The 17,403-nt window shown below is 41.9% G+C and overlaps 1 protein-coding gene across 4 annotated transcripts in view; it reads left to right on the forward strand.

The window, feature by feature from the left end:
* The window catches only part of AKAP7 (A-kinase anchoring protein 7), a 156,303-nt gene that overhangs the window by 16,692 nt on the left and 122,208 nt on the right, over positions 1-17,403 (forward strand). For all 4 annotated transcript variants that reach the window (XM_029223815.1, XM_029223816.1, XM_029223817.1 and 1 more), the window contains exon 4: positions 6,723-6,859. In XM_029223815.1, the coding sequence (XP_029079648.1) occupies positions 6,723-6,859 (137 nt within the window). The remainder of the gene's footprint in view (positions 1-6,722; positions 6,860-17,403) is intronic.

A 17,403-nucleotide genomic window follows, 5' to 3' on the forward strand; every position in this document is an offset into this window, starting at 1 on the left:
TACTGGTACGTAGTGGCGGGTTAACAGTAAAATAGTCCTTAAAGGTGTTTAGCTGATGCAAAGTTTAATGCAATCAGAAATTATGTATTAAAATACTTGTGAGTTATTTGGACAGGTTTTCTCTGAGATTTAGGATCACGTGTACCTATGGGAATGAGAAGAGAGCAGGAAGCCAGAGGTGGTGCTATTTAAGCAAGCAGTCAGACGGAGGCCAGGTCCTGAGGAAACTGCCTGTGAAACAGGCCGTGTGATGTCCCCTAGGGCACATGATTTCTGATTGGAAGAGACGCCAGGTTCCTTCTTTTGATTTCTTGCTTAGAGATTGTTTCACTCCAGCGTCTGTGAGTGTAGAAGTTGGGTGAGCCCTTCTCTAAGTTGCTTTGCTGAGGTCCTTCCTTTCCTCTTGCTCCCTGCCTGCCTCTGTTCTTGGCCCTGCTGGTCAGAGCAGCAGCTCTGCAACCCCTCTGAGCCTGCCCCAGCCGCTTCCAGCCCTGTGCCGGCTTCCCGCCTCCTCCAGTGAAGACTGGTGGGGTGATGTGCTGGGATAGGGCTGGCAGGGAAGGGGACCAAGGGGAAAGAGGGTGGAGAGATTCTTTTCTTCTGCTACTTATTTCAGGATTCAGGCTGCAAAGATGAGAGGAGGGGATGAGAGAACTGTTTGCAACCCTTAGTTTTCACCCCACAAGCTGCTTTGTTTCACCCTGTAGCCTTTGTTTCTGCTTCTCAACTTCTTGGAGGTTCTGTAGAAAGTGAGGAGAGTACAGGCTTTGGAACCTGACAGACCTTGTTCGGATACCAGCTGGATTACAAACTGCACTGTGGATGTAGGTCAGGTTACTTAATTGCTGTAGTTTCCGTGTCCTCAGTTGTAAAATGGAGGTGATAATGATTATTTTCTAAATCCAAATCTGGACACATCACCTACATGCTTATCACTTTAGTATTTTCCCATTGTTAGGATGAAGACAAAGGCTTTACCATATTCTAGAAGGTTCTACATGGCTTGGCCTTTTCCGCCTCAGCCCTTGTTCCTTCTGCTTGAGCCCCTCTGGCCTTGCTTGAATTTGCCAGTTTCCCTCTGCCCTCTGGAAAGCCTTCTCTGGCTGGGAGTTTACTTTCCTCTCCTTTTGATTTTGTTAATGCCAAAATCTCAGCTCAAACCTCTCCCACCCGTGACCGCCCTGACTAGGTCAACCCCCTCCCCCCCAAAAAAAACCACAAAAAACCCCCAGCAAAACACAACACTTGCCTGGCTTTCCTTTTGTCATTTGTCATCCTTGAAATTTGACACTTGTTAATCTTCCTCACAAAGTTTTTCAGGTCGTTCCCAGTACCTAGAACGGAGTTTGGCAAGAGTAGGTGCACACACACAAAATATTGTCATTTCGGGGTGGAAGGTGTGTTTCTGGCATACCAAATTCCAACCAGAACGTTTATAAATAATAAATACAGTGTTACAAATGCTGGTTTTATAATATAGGTTCAATGGCACTTTGTTTTCCAGGGGGTAGGGTGACTTGTAATAGTGGGGCACACAAGCTTCAAGTAACCTGGAAACCAAAGAATTTAATATTTCCCTCTCAAGAGACTTATTTGTGGGTAACAGAAAGCTTAATGCAAATATGGGGAGGAGGGCTAGGAATAGGACAAGATTAGGAGATACTTTTTTTTTTTGCGATATGCAGGCCTCTCACTGCTGTGGCCTCTCCCGTTGCGGAGCACAGGCTTCGGACGCGCAGGCTCAGCGGCCATGGCTCACGGGCCCAGCCGCTGTGCTGCATGTGGGATCTTCCCCGACCGGGGCACGAACCCGTGTCTCCTGCATCGGCAGGCGGACTCTCAACCACTGCGCCACCAGGGAAGCCCAGGAGATACTTTTTATATCTTTCGTATGAGCACCTTTTTTGTTTGTTTGAAAGTATCTAATGTTAATTTTCTGTTGAAACTACTTATGGGCTTTTGTGGGAAGGCCTGGGAAAAGGAGCAGCATTTATAACATTATTTCAATGGGAGACTGTATTCCAAGTTCCAATTAAGTGACCTGCAAACAAGCTTTTGGAAGCCAGCACATTGACAATGAGCTGCTCTACTTTTGGCCTCTACTTGTTGGCACCTAGTTTTAAAGAAAAAAGTATTCAGACTTATAAGGGTCTTTGATTTTTAAACACGTTAGTAGACATTTGGAATGCTTTAGTTTTGGAAAATCATGATTTTCATATTTTTAAGAAATAGAATTGGAAAATGAATTAGAATGACTGCATAAAAATATCCTAATTGCATGCATGTGAAAGTATGTGTTTCTCCACTACCTGCAATTGCACATTAGTTTAAAAATAAAAAGATGAGAAATTTAATGGCATTATAATAAATCCTAAATATTTCTTAACTGGCTAGAATTGCTTAATTATTAGTTCTGGGTGGATTTGCCCATATGTTGGTTTTATATGCTTTCTTACGAGAGGTAATAATTTAAGGTAAGTCAACACTGAAAAATGCAAGGGAACAATCAGAAGCTGATTGAAATTAGGAGTGTATTAATTTTTTGGGTAAGATAATTGTTTTATACTAATGGAAAAATATGATGCTCTTTAGGGGTTTTAAAAGGCATTTGCTACATTTAATTCTGTATTTCATCATTTTGTAATGTGAAAATTATTGGCCTTATGAAAAGATGAAAAATGATTTGTGCATTCTGTTCCTTTCTGGGAAATGTAGTTGTGAAAATACTTGATATCATCATGTATGTTAAAATACAGAAAATTCTCCTGTTTTAGGATGTTTTTAAAATTTTTACTTATTGCTGTATCATTAAATTTTCAAGTTTTTTCCTTTGTGTAAACAAGCAAGAAAAATGACTTATATGCAGCTTTGAAGAAAAGTTAGGTAGCAAATTGTTGGGATAATTCTGTTAAATCTTAATGAGGCAGCAAATTTAGGAATAATTTATGTTAACAGCTTAGAAAAAAATCCAGAAATAATGTCAAAAGATGAGGTCAAGGACATTCTCCTTCTGTGTGCTAGACTATAACAACTCTCCCTCATGAACTAACTTGAAGGCTTTTTCTTTGGGCTCATGTATGCTTTGAATCAACTAGAAAGCTTAAAAGATAGAAAAATGAGATTTCTTATTGTGTCATTTTTAGGCATGTGGAACATGGCTTAGTGGTGAGGTTTAGCAGATTCGTGTCTGTTTTTATTCTCTAAATACAAAGAAACTACTCAATGAATGAAATATTTAAGATTTTAATACGCTTTTATTTTTTAAAGTTTCTTTTAATATTCTACTTAAATATGGCTCTACAATATTAGGTATAAAAAATGTGCATTGTGCAATACTGCCAGTGGCTGGGGATTATGATGACAGATACGCTTTAAAGGCTTTGTAGAATTTTAAACAGGGACTGTAAAAATTAGTTTTCTTTGGCCTTTAATGACATTGGTACTTAAAAAAAAATTATTTATTTATATTTATTTTTGGCTGCGTTGGATCTTTGTTGCTGTGCAGGGACTTTTCTCTAGTTGCGGCGAGCGAGGGCTACTCTTCGTTGTGGTGCGCGGGCTTCTATTGGGTGGCTTCTCTTGTTGCAGAGCACGGGCTCTAGGCACGTGGGCTTCAGTAGTTGTGGCAGTCGGGCTCAGTAATTGTGGCAGACCGGCTTAGTTGCTCTGCGGCATGTGGGATCTTCCCGGACCAGGGCTTGAACCCATGTCTTTTGCATTGGCAGGCAGATTCTTAACCACTGTGCCACCAGGGAAGCCTGACACTGGTACCTTTTAAAATGGCATACAGAGAAGACTCTGAAGTAGTTTCATTTTTTCTTTTTATCTTTTAAGAATATAATTAGTAATGCATTAACATTTTTTTAAAGATGATATCAAGGAATATGTAAATTGATCTGAAGCATCAAAGCATAGTTAGAAATACATTACTTGATTAGATTATCTTTAGAATTTTCATAGATTAAGGTTATTTTGCATTATAAGTACTGTGTGACTTCAGAGAAATAGTCTTCAAAGTGTTTTACAAATTTTAATTTGCAATTTTACAAGCTATTGGATAATTCAAAGATATGAATGGTCTAAAACTATTTTTCACTAAATAGTAGGACATTGCACTAAAATGCGGAATATACAAATGGATGGAAATTTTTGAGCATTGTCCTGAATTTACATATAATTAGTATTTGAGCTTAGAATGAAGACTCAGTTTTTATGAAAATGCAGATACTCTACCACTAAGTGCAAGTGGCAAATCCCAGGTGTGACAATGAAAATGTCTCCAGGCATTGACAAATGTCCCCTGGGGTAGAGAACCACTGATTTTAATAATAGTGGCAGCGTTGCAGACCTTACATTAGGCAAATGGTGCAGAGCTTGCAAAGTGCTTTCCTGTAGCTTGTTTGCGTGACCTTTAACACACCCCTGTGAGTTTGGCAGTGCTTTACAATTGAAGAAACCAAGACTCACTGAGACTAGGTGACCTCTATGGGGTTCCACCCGTGGCAGACCTGGGCTTAAAATCCAGGATTTCTGATACAAGTCCAGTACCTTTAATTTGCATCACTCTGTATTGAAAAGTTATCATCCTAAACCACTTTTTCACGATCAGTTAAGCCAGAATTACCATTTGTACCAGCTAAGATTTGAAGATGTAGTTATACTGTTTTGAGGTCTGATATTCTTGAGCTCGTGTGATTTACTCAGCACTGGCCAGGCCCTTCCCACGTGAACCTGGACCGTCTTGAGCTGCTTCATCATTCCTGAAAGCTGATCTCAGCACTTCACTGCACCTGGAAAAATCTCTCAAAAATTCATGTGTAAAATCCTCGCAGAGTAGTGTAGACTTATACTAAAGGCTTTTATGAGAGGGCCTGTGTGCTCTATTACACAGGATCCAGTAAGACTTCCTCAGAATCTCCTTTAAATGCCCTTTTTCCCCTTGATGTTTCATGTCTTGAGTCACCACCCACATGTCTGCCCCTCTCCTTGTCTCCTCTTGAAAACACATTACTTGTACCTCTTCCTGCACAGCTCTCTGGCCGCTTCTCCTCACTCCTGGATCTTTTCCTCCAGGTACTTCCCTCATCTTTTCTCATGTATTGTAATTTATCCTTTTCTCAAATTCCTTTGCTATTTTGGGTATATGATCTTGAAAAGATTTTTTTAATCTTCTGTGTTTCAATTTATTTTAATGGAGACAGTACCAACATCTTACCTCACAGGATCGGCGGGAGGCTTCAGGGAACTAATATATGTAAAATGCTCACTCTAGTGCCTAGAACCTAGTGACCACAGAAGAAAGGGTAGTTACCATTGTGGTCTCAAGGTTGTGTTTATTTTTATTACCGGGCACTGTGGCGAGATGGCTGGGTGGAAGAAATAGATGTTTCCCTCGGGGAGTTTACAATTTAGTTTTATCAATATAGAAGTAGAGGAAACGCTGACTCTGTAAGATCTTTGTGTACTGTTGCTTTAGGAGCATTTTAATTATTAGGCTGTCAGTATTCTTTTGTCGGGTGTCGTGGAAGTGACATCTTCCCTTGGGAAATCTTGTGTTAGGTGTTACTGCATAACTTCCTACCAGGAAAACACTGTTTCCCATTTTACTGTCCTCCAGGTTGCAAGGAATAGAGAAACGCTGAGGTTATTTTGGGTGATGTGGATTTATTGTAAAGATACGTGAGAAGTCAGATCCCAGGATAGTATCTCATGATTTGTCCAATTGCATTCTGCAGATAATGGGAACATTGTTCAGGATGAAACAGCTTCTTTAGTATCAGAACAGCCTGCTGTGCTCATGATTCAGTTGTTTCTTATCTCTGCTGTCTTTTTAGGGCTCTGCTTCTGTTGCCAGCCCCCTCTCTCTTCCTTTTCTCTCTAATTCTGCTGCCTCTGGGCTTCTACGTGCGCTCTTTTCTCTGGGGATTGCTTGGTTTGCTAGTCCATATTCAAACTATTTTCCAGTGCACTCACATTTAGAAGTTGACTAGAGTTGTCTCCAACTGGAAATGGAGGAGGGAAAAGCCACCATTCCTCTTCTTTGTTCTCATTAGGTTGAGAGGGGAAGGCTGATGAGGGACCAGGGATTTTGCTTAGGTGCGGAATGTACAGTTTTTCTAACATACGCATTTAGACTTGTTTGCAGCTCTCTCTCCATGGTGATGCCCCTCCTCACATGTCTGGGGAAATGACAGTTGTCATTCCTGTTGAAATTATTGCTGTCCTAAAAAATCTTAAAGGCCATGAAGAATGGGTTCTCAGACACATTCACTTGGGGACAAATAAATATTACTGCCAACAGAAATGGAATGTTATCTGCCAGTTTGACCTTTCTGTGGCAAGAATAAAACTTTTATTTTTAGGAAAGATCATAATTATAGTGAGTCATACTGTATATTCCAAGGATACATTTCTGAAAAGATACATGGCCATTGAGAATTTTTCCACTCAACCAGTGGCGCAGTCTGTAAAAGAAGGGTGTTGGGCTTGATACTCTTAAAATGGACAAGCATTGTGTGATTTTTTTTAACTTAAACGTCCTATTAAACTTTCCAAGTCATTTCTCCAGGATATTTGAGAATAGTTAGACAATTAAGCATTGTTTGGCTGAAGGATATTGACATCATTCTCATTTCATATGTTGCTTATTTTTCTTCTCGATTTCAGTGTTACCATAAGGAAATTTTGCTTACCTAATCTCTGTTTTGTCTGTGTATGATTAGATTATAAAAGAAATTAAGATCCTGCAAAATGCAATAATACAACAAGATCAGCGACTGGCCAAAGCAATGAACAGTGATGGTTCCTTTCATATTACCCTGCTAGTGATGCAGTTATTAAATGAAGATGAAATAAACATGTGAGTAATACATCTTTCTGGAATATTGTTTTCCAAGTTATTACTGTAATGTGAGTAATCATAGCAGAACCAAAAGAGGCATTGAAATTCTAAAGAAGTATTCTTTTTTTTTAAGAAGTATTCTTTTATAAGTTGTTCCAGTTAATAAGCCAATGTACAGAATTAGCCATATAAATATTCTTCCTGATCTACACTTTTTTTTGGGCTATGATGCTGCGTGGTGTGCAAGATCCTAGTTCCCTGACCAGGGATCGAACCCGTGCCCCCTGCATGGAAGAGCAGAGCCCTAACCACTGGACCACCAGGGAATTCCCCTTAATCTATACTTTTAAACTGTTGTTGTTATCAGATGCATTGGTTATGCAGTTATTTTATCTATGTTAATTATGTAAGCACTCTGGAGTCTGACCATTTAGGTTAGGATTCCAGGTAAAGATTCTGGAACCGTGGCCGAACCACGTCTTAACAGCTGCCCAATTTTGGGCAAATCATTTACTTTTTAAATAAATGGAGAAAATAATAGTACTAATACATGTAAGAACTCTTAGTATAGGGCCTGGCACATAGCAGGCACTTGATATTATTAGCTATTCAAGCTGTCATTTACTAGAGTAACGGACAATTTCAGTTTTACTTCCTTCATTCCTAGAGTACCTGTACACCCTGAACCTCCAAACCCAGAGCTGTCCCATAAAAGTTGAGTATTAGTCATTGATTGCTGCTTTCCAGCCTGGAGTGGAGAAACCTTACTCTTCCTCAAATTCTCTGGGATACTCTGTCTGTCGGTATGAGCACCCCTTGCCCTGTTAGCCCCTGTTTAGCCCTCTGGATGAAGCTCAAGCATAAGCTCTTTGGAAAGCCAAAACCAGAATTAACAGGTTACAGGTTACTTCTGTTTTCTCCCCTGACATAGTCTCCTGAGGGAATGAAGAGCAAGGCTTGGATTGGGAAGGGGGCGACAAAAAGGAAAAATAGAAGGGAGAAAACAATAAATTAGTAACTCAAAATATACAGTCAAATTATGATTCGGGTAGTGATGTCTTTTTAAATAGTTAGAACTGCATGTCTTTAAGGATCAGTCTTCTGATCTCTCTCAACATGATCTACCCAAGAGCAGGTCTTGAGCACGCTGCAGTGACAGAGAGGACCAGAAGATTTTACTTAACTCATTTTCACTGTTCACTTTGCCAATCAGAAGAAAAAAGAAATACTCTGATGCTCTTAAAAGAAAAGAAGCCAGAGAAGATGTGACACAAGATGAAAGCCTGAGAGAAAATGAGTGGTCCCCTGTGTGTTAGAATGGTGGACTAGTCAGGGTTCCCCAGAGAAACAGAACCAATAGGATGGATATCCATTTGGATATCTAGATATATGGATATATCTGTATCTACAGCTGTAGCTATATATAGAGAGATTTCTTTTAAGGAATTAGCTCACATGACCGTGGGGGCTAAAGTCCACACTCTGCAAGGCAGCCCGGCAAGCGGCAGACCCAGGCGAGGGTTGACAGTATAGGCTCGAGCCCAAAGGCGGCCTGGAGGAAGAATTCCTTCTTCCTTGGGGGACCTCAGTCTTTTCTCGTAAGGCCTGCAACTGACTGGATGAAGCCCATCCACATTCTGGGGGATGATCTGCTTTACTCAGAGTCTACTGATTTAAATGTTCATCACATCTAAAAGAATTCCTTCACAACAACATCTAGACTGGCGTTTGACCAAACACTAGGTATCATGGCCTCAGTTGACGAACAAAATTAACCAACACAAATGGCAGGAGCAGGAGCAAATACTGAGCTGGTCTCACGGATGGCAAGTAAGAGATGCTGAACCAGTGATTAATTCAGAAGAACTGCATGTGGTCAGTGAAACCACAGCCAGCTGGGAGGAGGGTTGTCGTCCAGGATGGGAAGGGAATCTAGAGGCCTTCTGGTGCTGGGCGGAGTGAGCAAATCAGAGGAAGAGGCACGAAGCCAGACACATCCTGGCTCCCCTTTTGGGGTTGACTCTTCCAGCCAGTGTTGGAGCAGAGAACTGGGAGTGATAGAGACACTCACCTTGGTTTGGGGTTCTCAGGGTGTAGCTGGGAAAAGCTCAACTCTTTAGAGAAGTTCCTGTTCAGTAATGCTGAAAGAATGTGCTACCGAGTCGAGGGAGATTTCTAACACCTGCACCTGAGGTAGTTCCTTCAATTCCCCGTTGCCTATCAAGGTATATAGATGGATCCAGAAATTTCTTTGTGCCCTGGTGGGTAGACTTGGAAGGTCAGAGAGAATTGGTGGATCAGAAGGCACAGGATGGGGGACAGTGACACTGCTGAACATCCGTGTTTCTTTTTTTTTTTGGCAATACACGGGCCTCTCACTGCTGTGGCCTCTCCCGTTGCGGAGCACAGGCTCCGGATGCGCAGGCTCAGCGGCCATGGCTCATGGGCCCAGCTGCTCCGGGGCACGAACCCGTGTCCCCTGCATCGGCAGGCGGACTCTCAACCACTGCGCCACCAGGGAAGCCCTATCCGTGTTTCTTGATCAGAGACCCCAGCAGGGATCTTGTGCTTCAGCAGCACATGTCAGTGCAATACTCAGAAAGAACAGGTGGGCTTTCACGGACACGAGTGTAGGGCACCCAGGGATATGACCAGACCAGTCGCCCTGAAATAGGAATCTCTTAGGACCCAAACAGCAAGCAGATCAAAGAGCTTCTTCAGTCCTCTTATAAGAGTATGCTGGATTCCCTGGGAAGGGGAAGGGGAGAGGGAAGGGAAAAACAATCCTGAAAGGACGTTTGAATTAACTGAATAATTGTACCCCAAAGAGACCTTTTTAAACCAGAGAAGACTGTTACCATTGATTGATAAGTTTAGGGTTTATCTCTCTTATCGGAAATGGGTCTTGGCTATGGCATGTATATATATTTCAGTCTCTGCTCCTCAGCCACGATTCCCCAGACAAATGTTATTTTATTTTATTTCCTTAACAAGTGTTCTGAGTCGGGCAGCACAGAAATGTCACCTTTTTTATACATTGGAGGAAACTGGCAGTCCTAGGAATTAAGCGAATGCGGGTCAGTAGACAAGCCAGAACTAATCAATTTTCTATTATTATTCCATAGAGTGTGATTGTGAAAGATGCAGAGGGAGAGGGAGAGGAGTGGGATGGGGACAGGAGGGAGAAGATGAGCACGAATGCATGAAAGGCGGGAGAGATTAGTCTGCTGGAAGTACAAAAGGCCTCCTGTGTCTCAGTAGCCTCTACTGATGGACACGTAACTGACTAGAAATGCTGTTAAGTGGTGTGCAGTCGGGTTGGGGTGAGGGGGTGGGTATGTTCTCAATGTATTATAATGTTTACATTTCTCAGTGGAGGTGGGACTCCCTTCTCTAGGAGACTTTTTTTTTTTTTAAACATCTTTTTTGGAGTATAATTGCTTTACAATGTTGTGTGTGTTTCTGCTGTATAACAAAGTGAATCAGCTATATGTATACATATATCCCCATATCCCCTCCCTCATGCACCTCCCTCCCACCCTCCCTATCCCACCTCTCTAGGTGGTCACAAAGCACTGAGCTGATCTCCCTGTGCGATGCAGCTGCTTCCGACTGGCTATCTATTTTACATTTGGTAGTGTATATATGTCCATGCCACTCTCTCACTTCATCTCAGCTTACTCTTCTCCTTCCCTGTGTCCTTAAGTCCATTCTCTACGTCTGCGTCTTTATTCCTGTCCTGCCCCTAGGTTCTTCAGAAACTTTTTTTTTTTTTTAATTCCATATATATGTGTTAGCATAAGGTATTTTTTTTCTCTTTCTGTCTTATTCACTCTGTATGACAGTCTCTAGGTCCATCCACCTCACTACAAATAACTCAATTTCATTTCTTTTTATGGCTGAGCAATATTCCATTGCATATGTGTGCCACATGTTCTTTATCCATTCATCTGTTGATGGGCACGTAGATTGCTTCCATGTCCTGGCTATTGTAAATAGTGCTGCAGTGAACATTGTGGTACATGCTTCTTTTTGAATTATGGTTTTCTCAGGGTATATGCCCAGTAGTGGGATTGCTGGGTCGTATGGTAGTTCTATTTTTAGTTTTTTAAGGAACCTCCATACTGTTCTCTATAGTGGCTGTATCAATTTACATTCCCACCAACAGTGCAAGAGGGTTCCCTTTTCTCCACACCCTCTCCAGCATTTATTGTTAGTAGATTTTTTGATGATGGCCATTCTGACCGGTGTGAGGTGATACCTCATTGTGGTTTTGATTTGCATTTCACTAATGATTAATGATGTTGAACATCCTTTCATGTGTTTGTTGGCAATCTGTATATCTTCTTTGGAGAAATGTCTGTTTAGGTCTTCTGCCCATTTTTGGATTGGGTTGTTTGATTTTTTGATATTGAGCTGCATGAACTGCTTGCATATTTTGGAGATTAATCCTTTGTCAGTTGCTTTGTTTGCAAATATTTTCTCCCATTCTGAGGGTTGTCTTTTCATCTTGTTTATGGTTTCCTTTGCTGCACAAAAGCTTTTGTTTCATTAGGTCCCATTTGTTTATTTTTGTTTTTATTTCCATTTCTCTAGGAGGTGGGTCAGAAGGGATCTTGCTGTGATGTATGTCATAGAGTGTTCTGCCTATGTTTTCCTTTAAGAGTTTGGTAGTGTCTGGCCTTACATTTATGTCTTTAATCCATTTTGAGTTTATTTTTGTGTATTGTGTTAGGAAGTGTTCTAATTTCATTCTTTGACCTGTAGCTGTCCAGTTTTCCCAGCACCAGTTATTGAAGAGGCTGTCTTTTCTCCATTGTATATTCTTGCCTCCTTTATCAAAGATAAGGTGACCATATGTGCATGGGTTTATCTCTGGGCTTTCTGTCCTGTTCCATTGATCTATAATTCTGTTTCTGTGCCAATACCATACTGTCTTGATTAGTGTAGCTTTGTAGTATGGTCTGAAGTCACGGAGCCTAATTCCTCCAGCTCCATTTTATTGGCATATAGTTGCTTGTAGTAATCTCTCATGATCCTTTGTAGTTTTGCAGTGTCAGTTGTTACTTCTCCTTTTTCATTTCCTATTCTGTGATTTGAGTCTTCTCCCTTTTTCCTTGATGAGTCTGGCTGATGGTTTATCAATTTTGTTTATCCTCTCAAAGAACCAGCATTTAGTTTTATTTATCTTTGCTATTGTTTCCTTCATTTCTTTTTCATTTATATCTGATCTGATCTTTGTGATTTCTTTCCTTCTGCTAACTTTGGGTTTCTTTTTGTGTTGTTGTTCTTCTTTCTGTAATTGTTTTAGGTGTAAGGTTAGGTTGTTTATTTGAGATTTTTCTTGTTCTTGAGGTAGGATTGTAGTGCTATAAACTTCCCTCTTAGAACTGCTTTTGCTGCATCCCATAGGTTTTGGATCATTGTGTTTTCACTGTCATTTGTTTATAGGAATTTTTTGATTTCTTCTGTGATCTCTTGGTTATTTAGTAGTGTATTGTTTAGCCTCCATGTGTTTGTATTTTTTACAGACTTTTTCCTGTAATTGATATCTAGTCTCATAGCCTCGTGGTTGGAAAAGATACTTGATAATGATTTCAGTTTTCTTAAATTTACCAAGGCTTGATTTGTGACCCAAGATACGATCTATGCTGGAGAAGGTTCCATGAGCACTTAAGAATAAAGTGTATTCTGTTGTTTTGGAATGGAATGTCCTATAAATATCATTTAAGTCCATCTTGTTTAATGTGCCATTTAAAGCTTTTGTTTCCTTATTTATTTTTCATTTTGGATGATCTGTCTGTTGGTGAAGGTGGGGTGTTAAAAGTCCCCTACTTTTATTGTGTTACTGTCAATTTCCCCTTTTATGGCTATTAGCATTCGCCTTATGTATTTAGGTGCTCCTATGTTGGGTGCATAAATATTTACAGTTGTATCTTCTTCTTGGATTGATTCCTTGATCATTATGTAGTGTCCTTCTCTGTCTCTTGTAATAGTGTTTATTTTAAAGTCTGTTTTGTCTGATATGCGAATTGCTACTCCAGCTTTCTTTTGATTTTCATTGGCATGGAATATCTTTTTCCATCCCCTCATTTGCACTCTGTATGTGTCCCTAGGTCTGAAGTGGGTCTCTTGGGGACAGCATATATACAGGTCTTGTTTTTGTATCCATTCAGCCAATCTGTGTCTTTTGGTTGGAACATTTAATCCATTTACATTTAAGGTAGTTATCGGTATGTATGTTCCTATTACCATTTTCTAATTGTTTTGGGTTTGTTTTTGTAGGTCTTTCCTTCTCTTGTGTTTCGTGCCTAGAGAAGTTCCTTTACCATTTATTGTAAAGCTGGTTTGGTGGTGCTGAATTCTCTTAGCTTTTGCTTGTCTGTAGAGCTTTTGCTTTCTCCATTGAATCTCAATGAGATCCTTGCTGAGTAGAGTAATCTTGGTTGTAGGTTTTTCCCTTTCATCACTTTAAATATGTCCTGCCACTCCCTTCTGGCTTGCAGTGTTTCTGCTGAAAGATCAGCTGTTAAACTTATGGGGATTCCCTTGTATGTTATTTGTTGCTTTTCCCTTGCTGCTTTTAATTTTTTTTTTTTTTTTTTGCGGTACGTGGGCCTCTCACTGTTGTGGCCTCTCTCGTTGTGGAGCATAGGCTCCGGAGGCGCAAGTTCAGCGGCCATGGCTCACGGGCCCAGCCGCTCCGCGGCATGTGGGATCTTCCCAGACCGGGGCACGAACCCGTGTCCCCTGCATCAGCAGGTGGACTCTCAACCACTGCGCCACCAGGGAAGCCCTTAATATTTTTTCTTTGTATTTAATTTTCGATAGTTTGATTATGTGTCTTCGCATGTTTCTCCTTGGATTTATCCTGTATGGGACTCTCTGTGCTTCCTGGACTTGATTGACTATTTCCTTTCCCATGTTAGGGAAGTTTGCAACTGTAATCTCTTCATATATTTTCTCAGACCCTTTCTTTTTCTCTTCTTCTTCTGAGACCCCTATAATTCAAATGTTGGTGCATTTAATATTGTCCCCGAGGTGTCTGAGATTGTCCTCAATTCTTTTCATTCACTTTTCTTTATTCTGCTCTGCAGTAGTTATTTCCACTATTTTATCTTCCAGGTCACTTATCCGTTCTTCTGCCTCAGTTATTCTGCTATTGATTCTGTCTAGAGAACTTTTAATTTCATTTATTGTGTTTTTCATCATTGTTTGTTTGCTCTTTAGTTTTCTAGATCCTTGTTAAACGTTTCCTGTATTTTCTCCATTCTATTTCCAAGATTTGGGATCATCTTTACTATCGTTATTCTGAATTCTTTTTCATGTAGACTGCCTATTTCCTCTTCATTTGTTAGGTCTGGTGGGTTTTTACCTTGCTCCTTCACCTGCTGCATATTTCTCTGTCTTCCCATTTCGCTTAACTTACTGTGTTTGGGGTCTCCTTCTCGCAGGCGGCAGGTGCGTAGTTCCTCTTGTTTTTGGTGTCTGCCCCCAGTGGGTGAGGCTTGTTTAGTGGCTTGTGTAGGCTTCCTGTTGGAGGGGACTGGTGCCTGTGTTATAGTGGGTGGCGCTGGATATTGTCTTTCTGGTGGGCATGGCCACATCTGGTGGTGTGTTTGCGGGTATCTGTAAAGTTAGTATGATTGTAGGCAGCCTCTCTGCTAATGGATGGGGTTGGGTTCCTGTCTTGCTGGTTGTTTGGCCTGGGGTGTCCAGCACTGGAGTTTGCTGGCTGTTGGTTGGAGCTGGGTCTTAGTGTTGAGATGGAGATCTCTGGGAGAGCTCTCGCTGAGTGATATTACGTGGAGCCGGGAGGTCTCTGGTGGACCAATGTCCTGAACTCGGCTCTTCCACCTCGGAGGCTCGGGCCTGACACCAGCCCGGAGTACCAAGACCCTGTCAGCCACATGGCTCAGGAGAAAAGTGAGAAAGAAAGAGAGAGAGAGAGATAGAGGGAGGGCGGAAGGAAGGAAGGAAGGGAGGAAAGAAAGAAAGGTTATTAAAAAAATAATAATAATAGTAAAAAGAAAAAGAGAGCAACCAATCCAGTAAAGAAATCCACCAATGATAACAAGCGCTAAACACTAAACTAAGATAAACATAAAAATCAGAAACAAAACTGTCGCAGACAGCACACGCCATGTCTACAGTTGCTCCCAACATCCAACTCCTCAATTTTGGGATGATTCGCTGTCTGTTCAGGAATTCCACAGATGCAGGTACATCAAATTGTTTGTGGAGATTTAATCCACTGCTCCTGAGGCTGCTGGGAGAGCTTTCTTTCCCTTTCTCTTCTTTGTTCGCACAGCTTCTGGGGTTCAGCTTTGGATTTGGACCCGCCTCTGCATGTAGGTAGCCCTCAGGTATCTGTTCCCACCCAGACAGCATGGGGTTAAAGCAGTGGCTGATTGGGGCTCTAGCTCGTTCAGGCCAGGGGGAGGGAGGGGTACAGTATTTATAATTGGAATGCGGGGCGAACCTGTGGCAGTAGAGGCCATCGTGACGTTGCAACAGCCTGAGGTGCGCCATTTGTTCTCCCGTGGAAGTTGTCCCTGGTCTATGGGACCCTGGCAGTGGCGGGCTGCACAGGCTCCCAGTGGGGAGTGTGGATAGTGACCTGTGCTCGCACACAGGATTTTTGGTGGCTGCAGCAGCAGCATTAACGTTTCATGCCCGTCTCTGGTGTCCGGCTTGTGCTTGTCTCTGGACCTCGTTTAGGTGGTGCTCTGCCTTCTGTTGGCAGATGGGGAAGGAATCCCCTCTCCTCACGCAGCCCGAAACAATGTTCTTTTGCCTCTTTGGCAGCTCCAGACTCCCTCCCAGCTAGCTGTGGCGCACTAGCCCCCTTCAGGCTGTGTTCATGCAGCCAACCCCAGTCCTCTCCCTGGGATCCGACCTCCGAAGCCCGAGCCTCAGCTCCCAGCCCCCGCCCGCTCCGGCGGGTGATCAGACAAGACTCTCGGGTTGGTGAATGGTGGTCGGCACCAATCCTCTGTGCGGGAATCTCTCCGCTTTGCCCTCTGCACCCCTGTGGCTGCGCTCTCTTCTGTGGCTCTGAAGCTTCCCCCCTCTGCCACCCGCAGTCTCCGCCCGTGAAGGGGCTTCCTAGTGTGTGGAAACTTTTCCTCCTTCATGGCTCCCTCCCAGAGGTGCAGGTCCTGTCCCTATTCTTTTGTCTCTGTTTTTTCTTTTGCCCTACCCAGGTACATGGGGAGTTTCTTGCCTTCTGGGAAGTCTGAGGTCTTCTGCCAGAGTTCAATAGGTGTTCTGTAGGAGTTGTTCCACATGTAGATGTATTTTTGATGTATTTGCGGGGAGGAAGGTGATCTCCACATCTTACTCCTCTGCCATCTTGAAGGTTCCTCTAGGAGACTTTTAGAAATATTTTGGGGGGTATTTTTGGTTGTCACAATTACTGAGGAGTGCCGTGGGCATTTATGGGCAGGTCTCAGTGTTACTAAATCACCTGCAGTACATGGGACAGTCCTGAACTAGGAAGCATTGTGTTGCCCTTAATTGTGGCATCACTTGTTAAAGAGTTACAGTACAGAGCACAGTGACAGTCTGAGTCATTCAGCGCCATGGTTTACAATGTCTGTTTGCAAATTTCAGTTTTGTGTAAAAAATTAAATATTTAGCAAGTCTACTTTGTGTTTGAAGGATTAAAGTGACATTCTTATGCTACTTTATGATACTGGGAGTCACAGTTCTACTGGAAAATGATGACCAGATATTTGCAATTTAGCAATTATTCTTGACTAAGTTGTAACGAAAGATCTAAGTAATAGTTGAAGTTTGCTGTATAGACAAGATAGTATTTTACAGTTCGACCAACATTGATTTCCAACCATGTGTTAGGTACTGAGCTAAGTGCTTTGGCAAAAATAAAGATGAACCATGAATGGGTCTTGTACTCATGGATTATACCAGGTAGTTGACTAGGTCATATGGACCCAAGTAACTGTAATAGATAAATGTAAAAAGTGGTATGTTTCAGCTGGTGTAAAGTATTAATGGAATTGCAAAGGAGAGAAGATTTGCTTCTGGTTTGGGGAACCAGGGAAGTGTTTGTGGCAGAAGTATCGACTTTTAGGTGATGATGAGATTCAAGGTGTGGCTTCATTTTGGGTAGCTGTATAGTGAGAGTGAAACTGATTGGATTTCCTGGTAAGACATTGTTTATATGAAGGATTTTCTAAGTCCCTAATTTTTAAATTTTACCTTTCATCCTATACAGTATAATATGCTAGAGACACATATTGTTGGTTTCTTGTTCTGTATTCTTACTTTACAAAGTCTAGTATCATATTTTAGGTGTTTAATAAAGTATTGATTAATGGATTGGATATGGAGTGTGCAGAAACTTTTATTTTTTTTTTATATATATATTTTTATTATTTTTTTTGCCGTAATCGGGCCTCTCACTGTTGTGGCCTCTCCCATTGTGGAACACAGGCTCCGGACGCGCAGGCTCAGCAGCCATGGCTCACGGGCCCAGCCGCTCCGCGGCATGTGGGATCTTCCCGGACCGGGCATGAACCCATGTCCCCTGCATCTGC

This window comes from Monodon monoceros, unplaced genomic scaffold (assembly GCF_005190385.1).
Source record: "Monodon monoceros isolate NGI ecotype Baffin Bay Population unplaced genomic scaffold, NGI_Narwhal_1 Super_Scaffold_15, whole genome shotgun sequence".
NCBI classification, from domain to species: Eukaryota; Metazoa; Chordata; class Mammalia; order Artiodactyla; family Monodontidae; genus Monodon; species Monodon monoceros.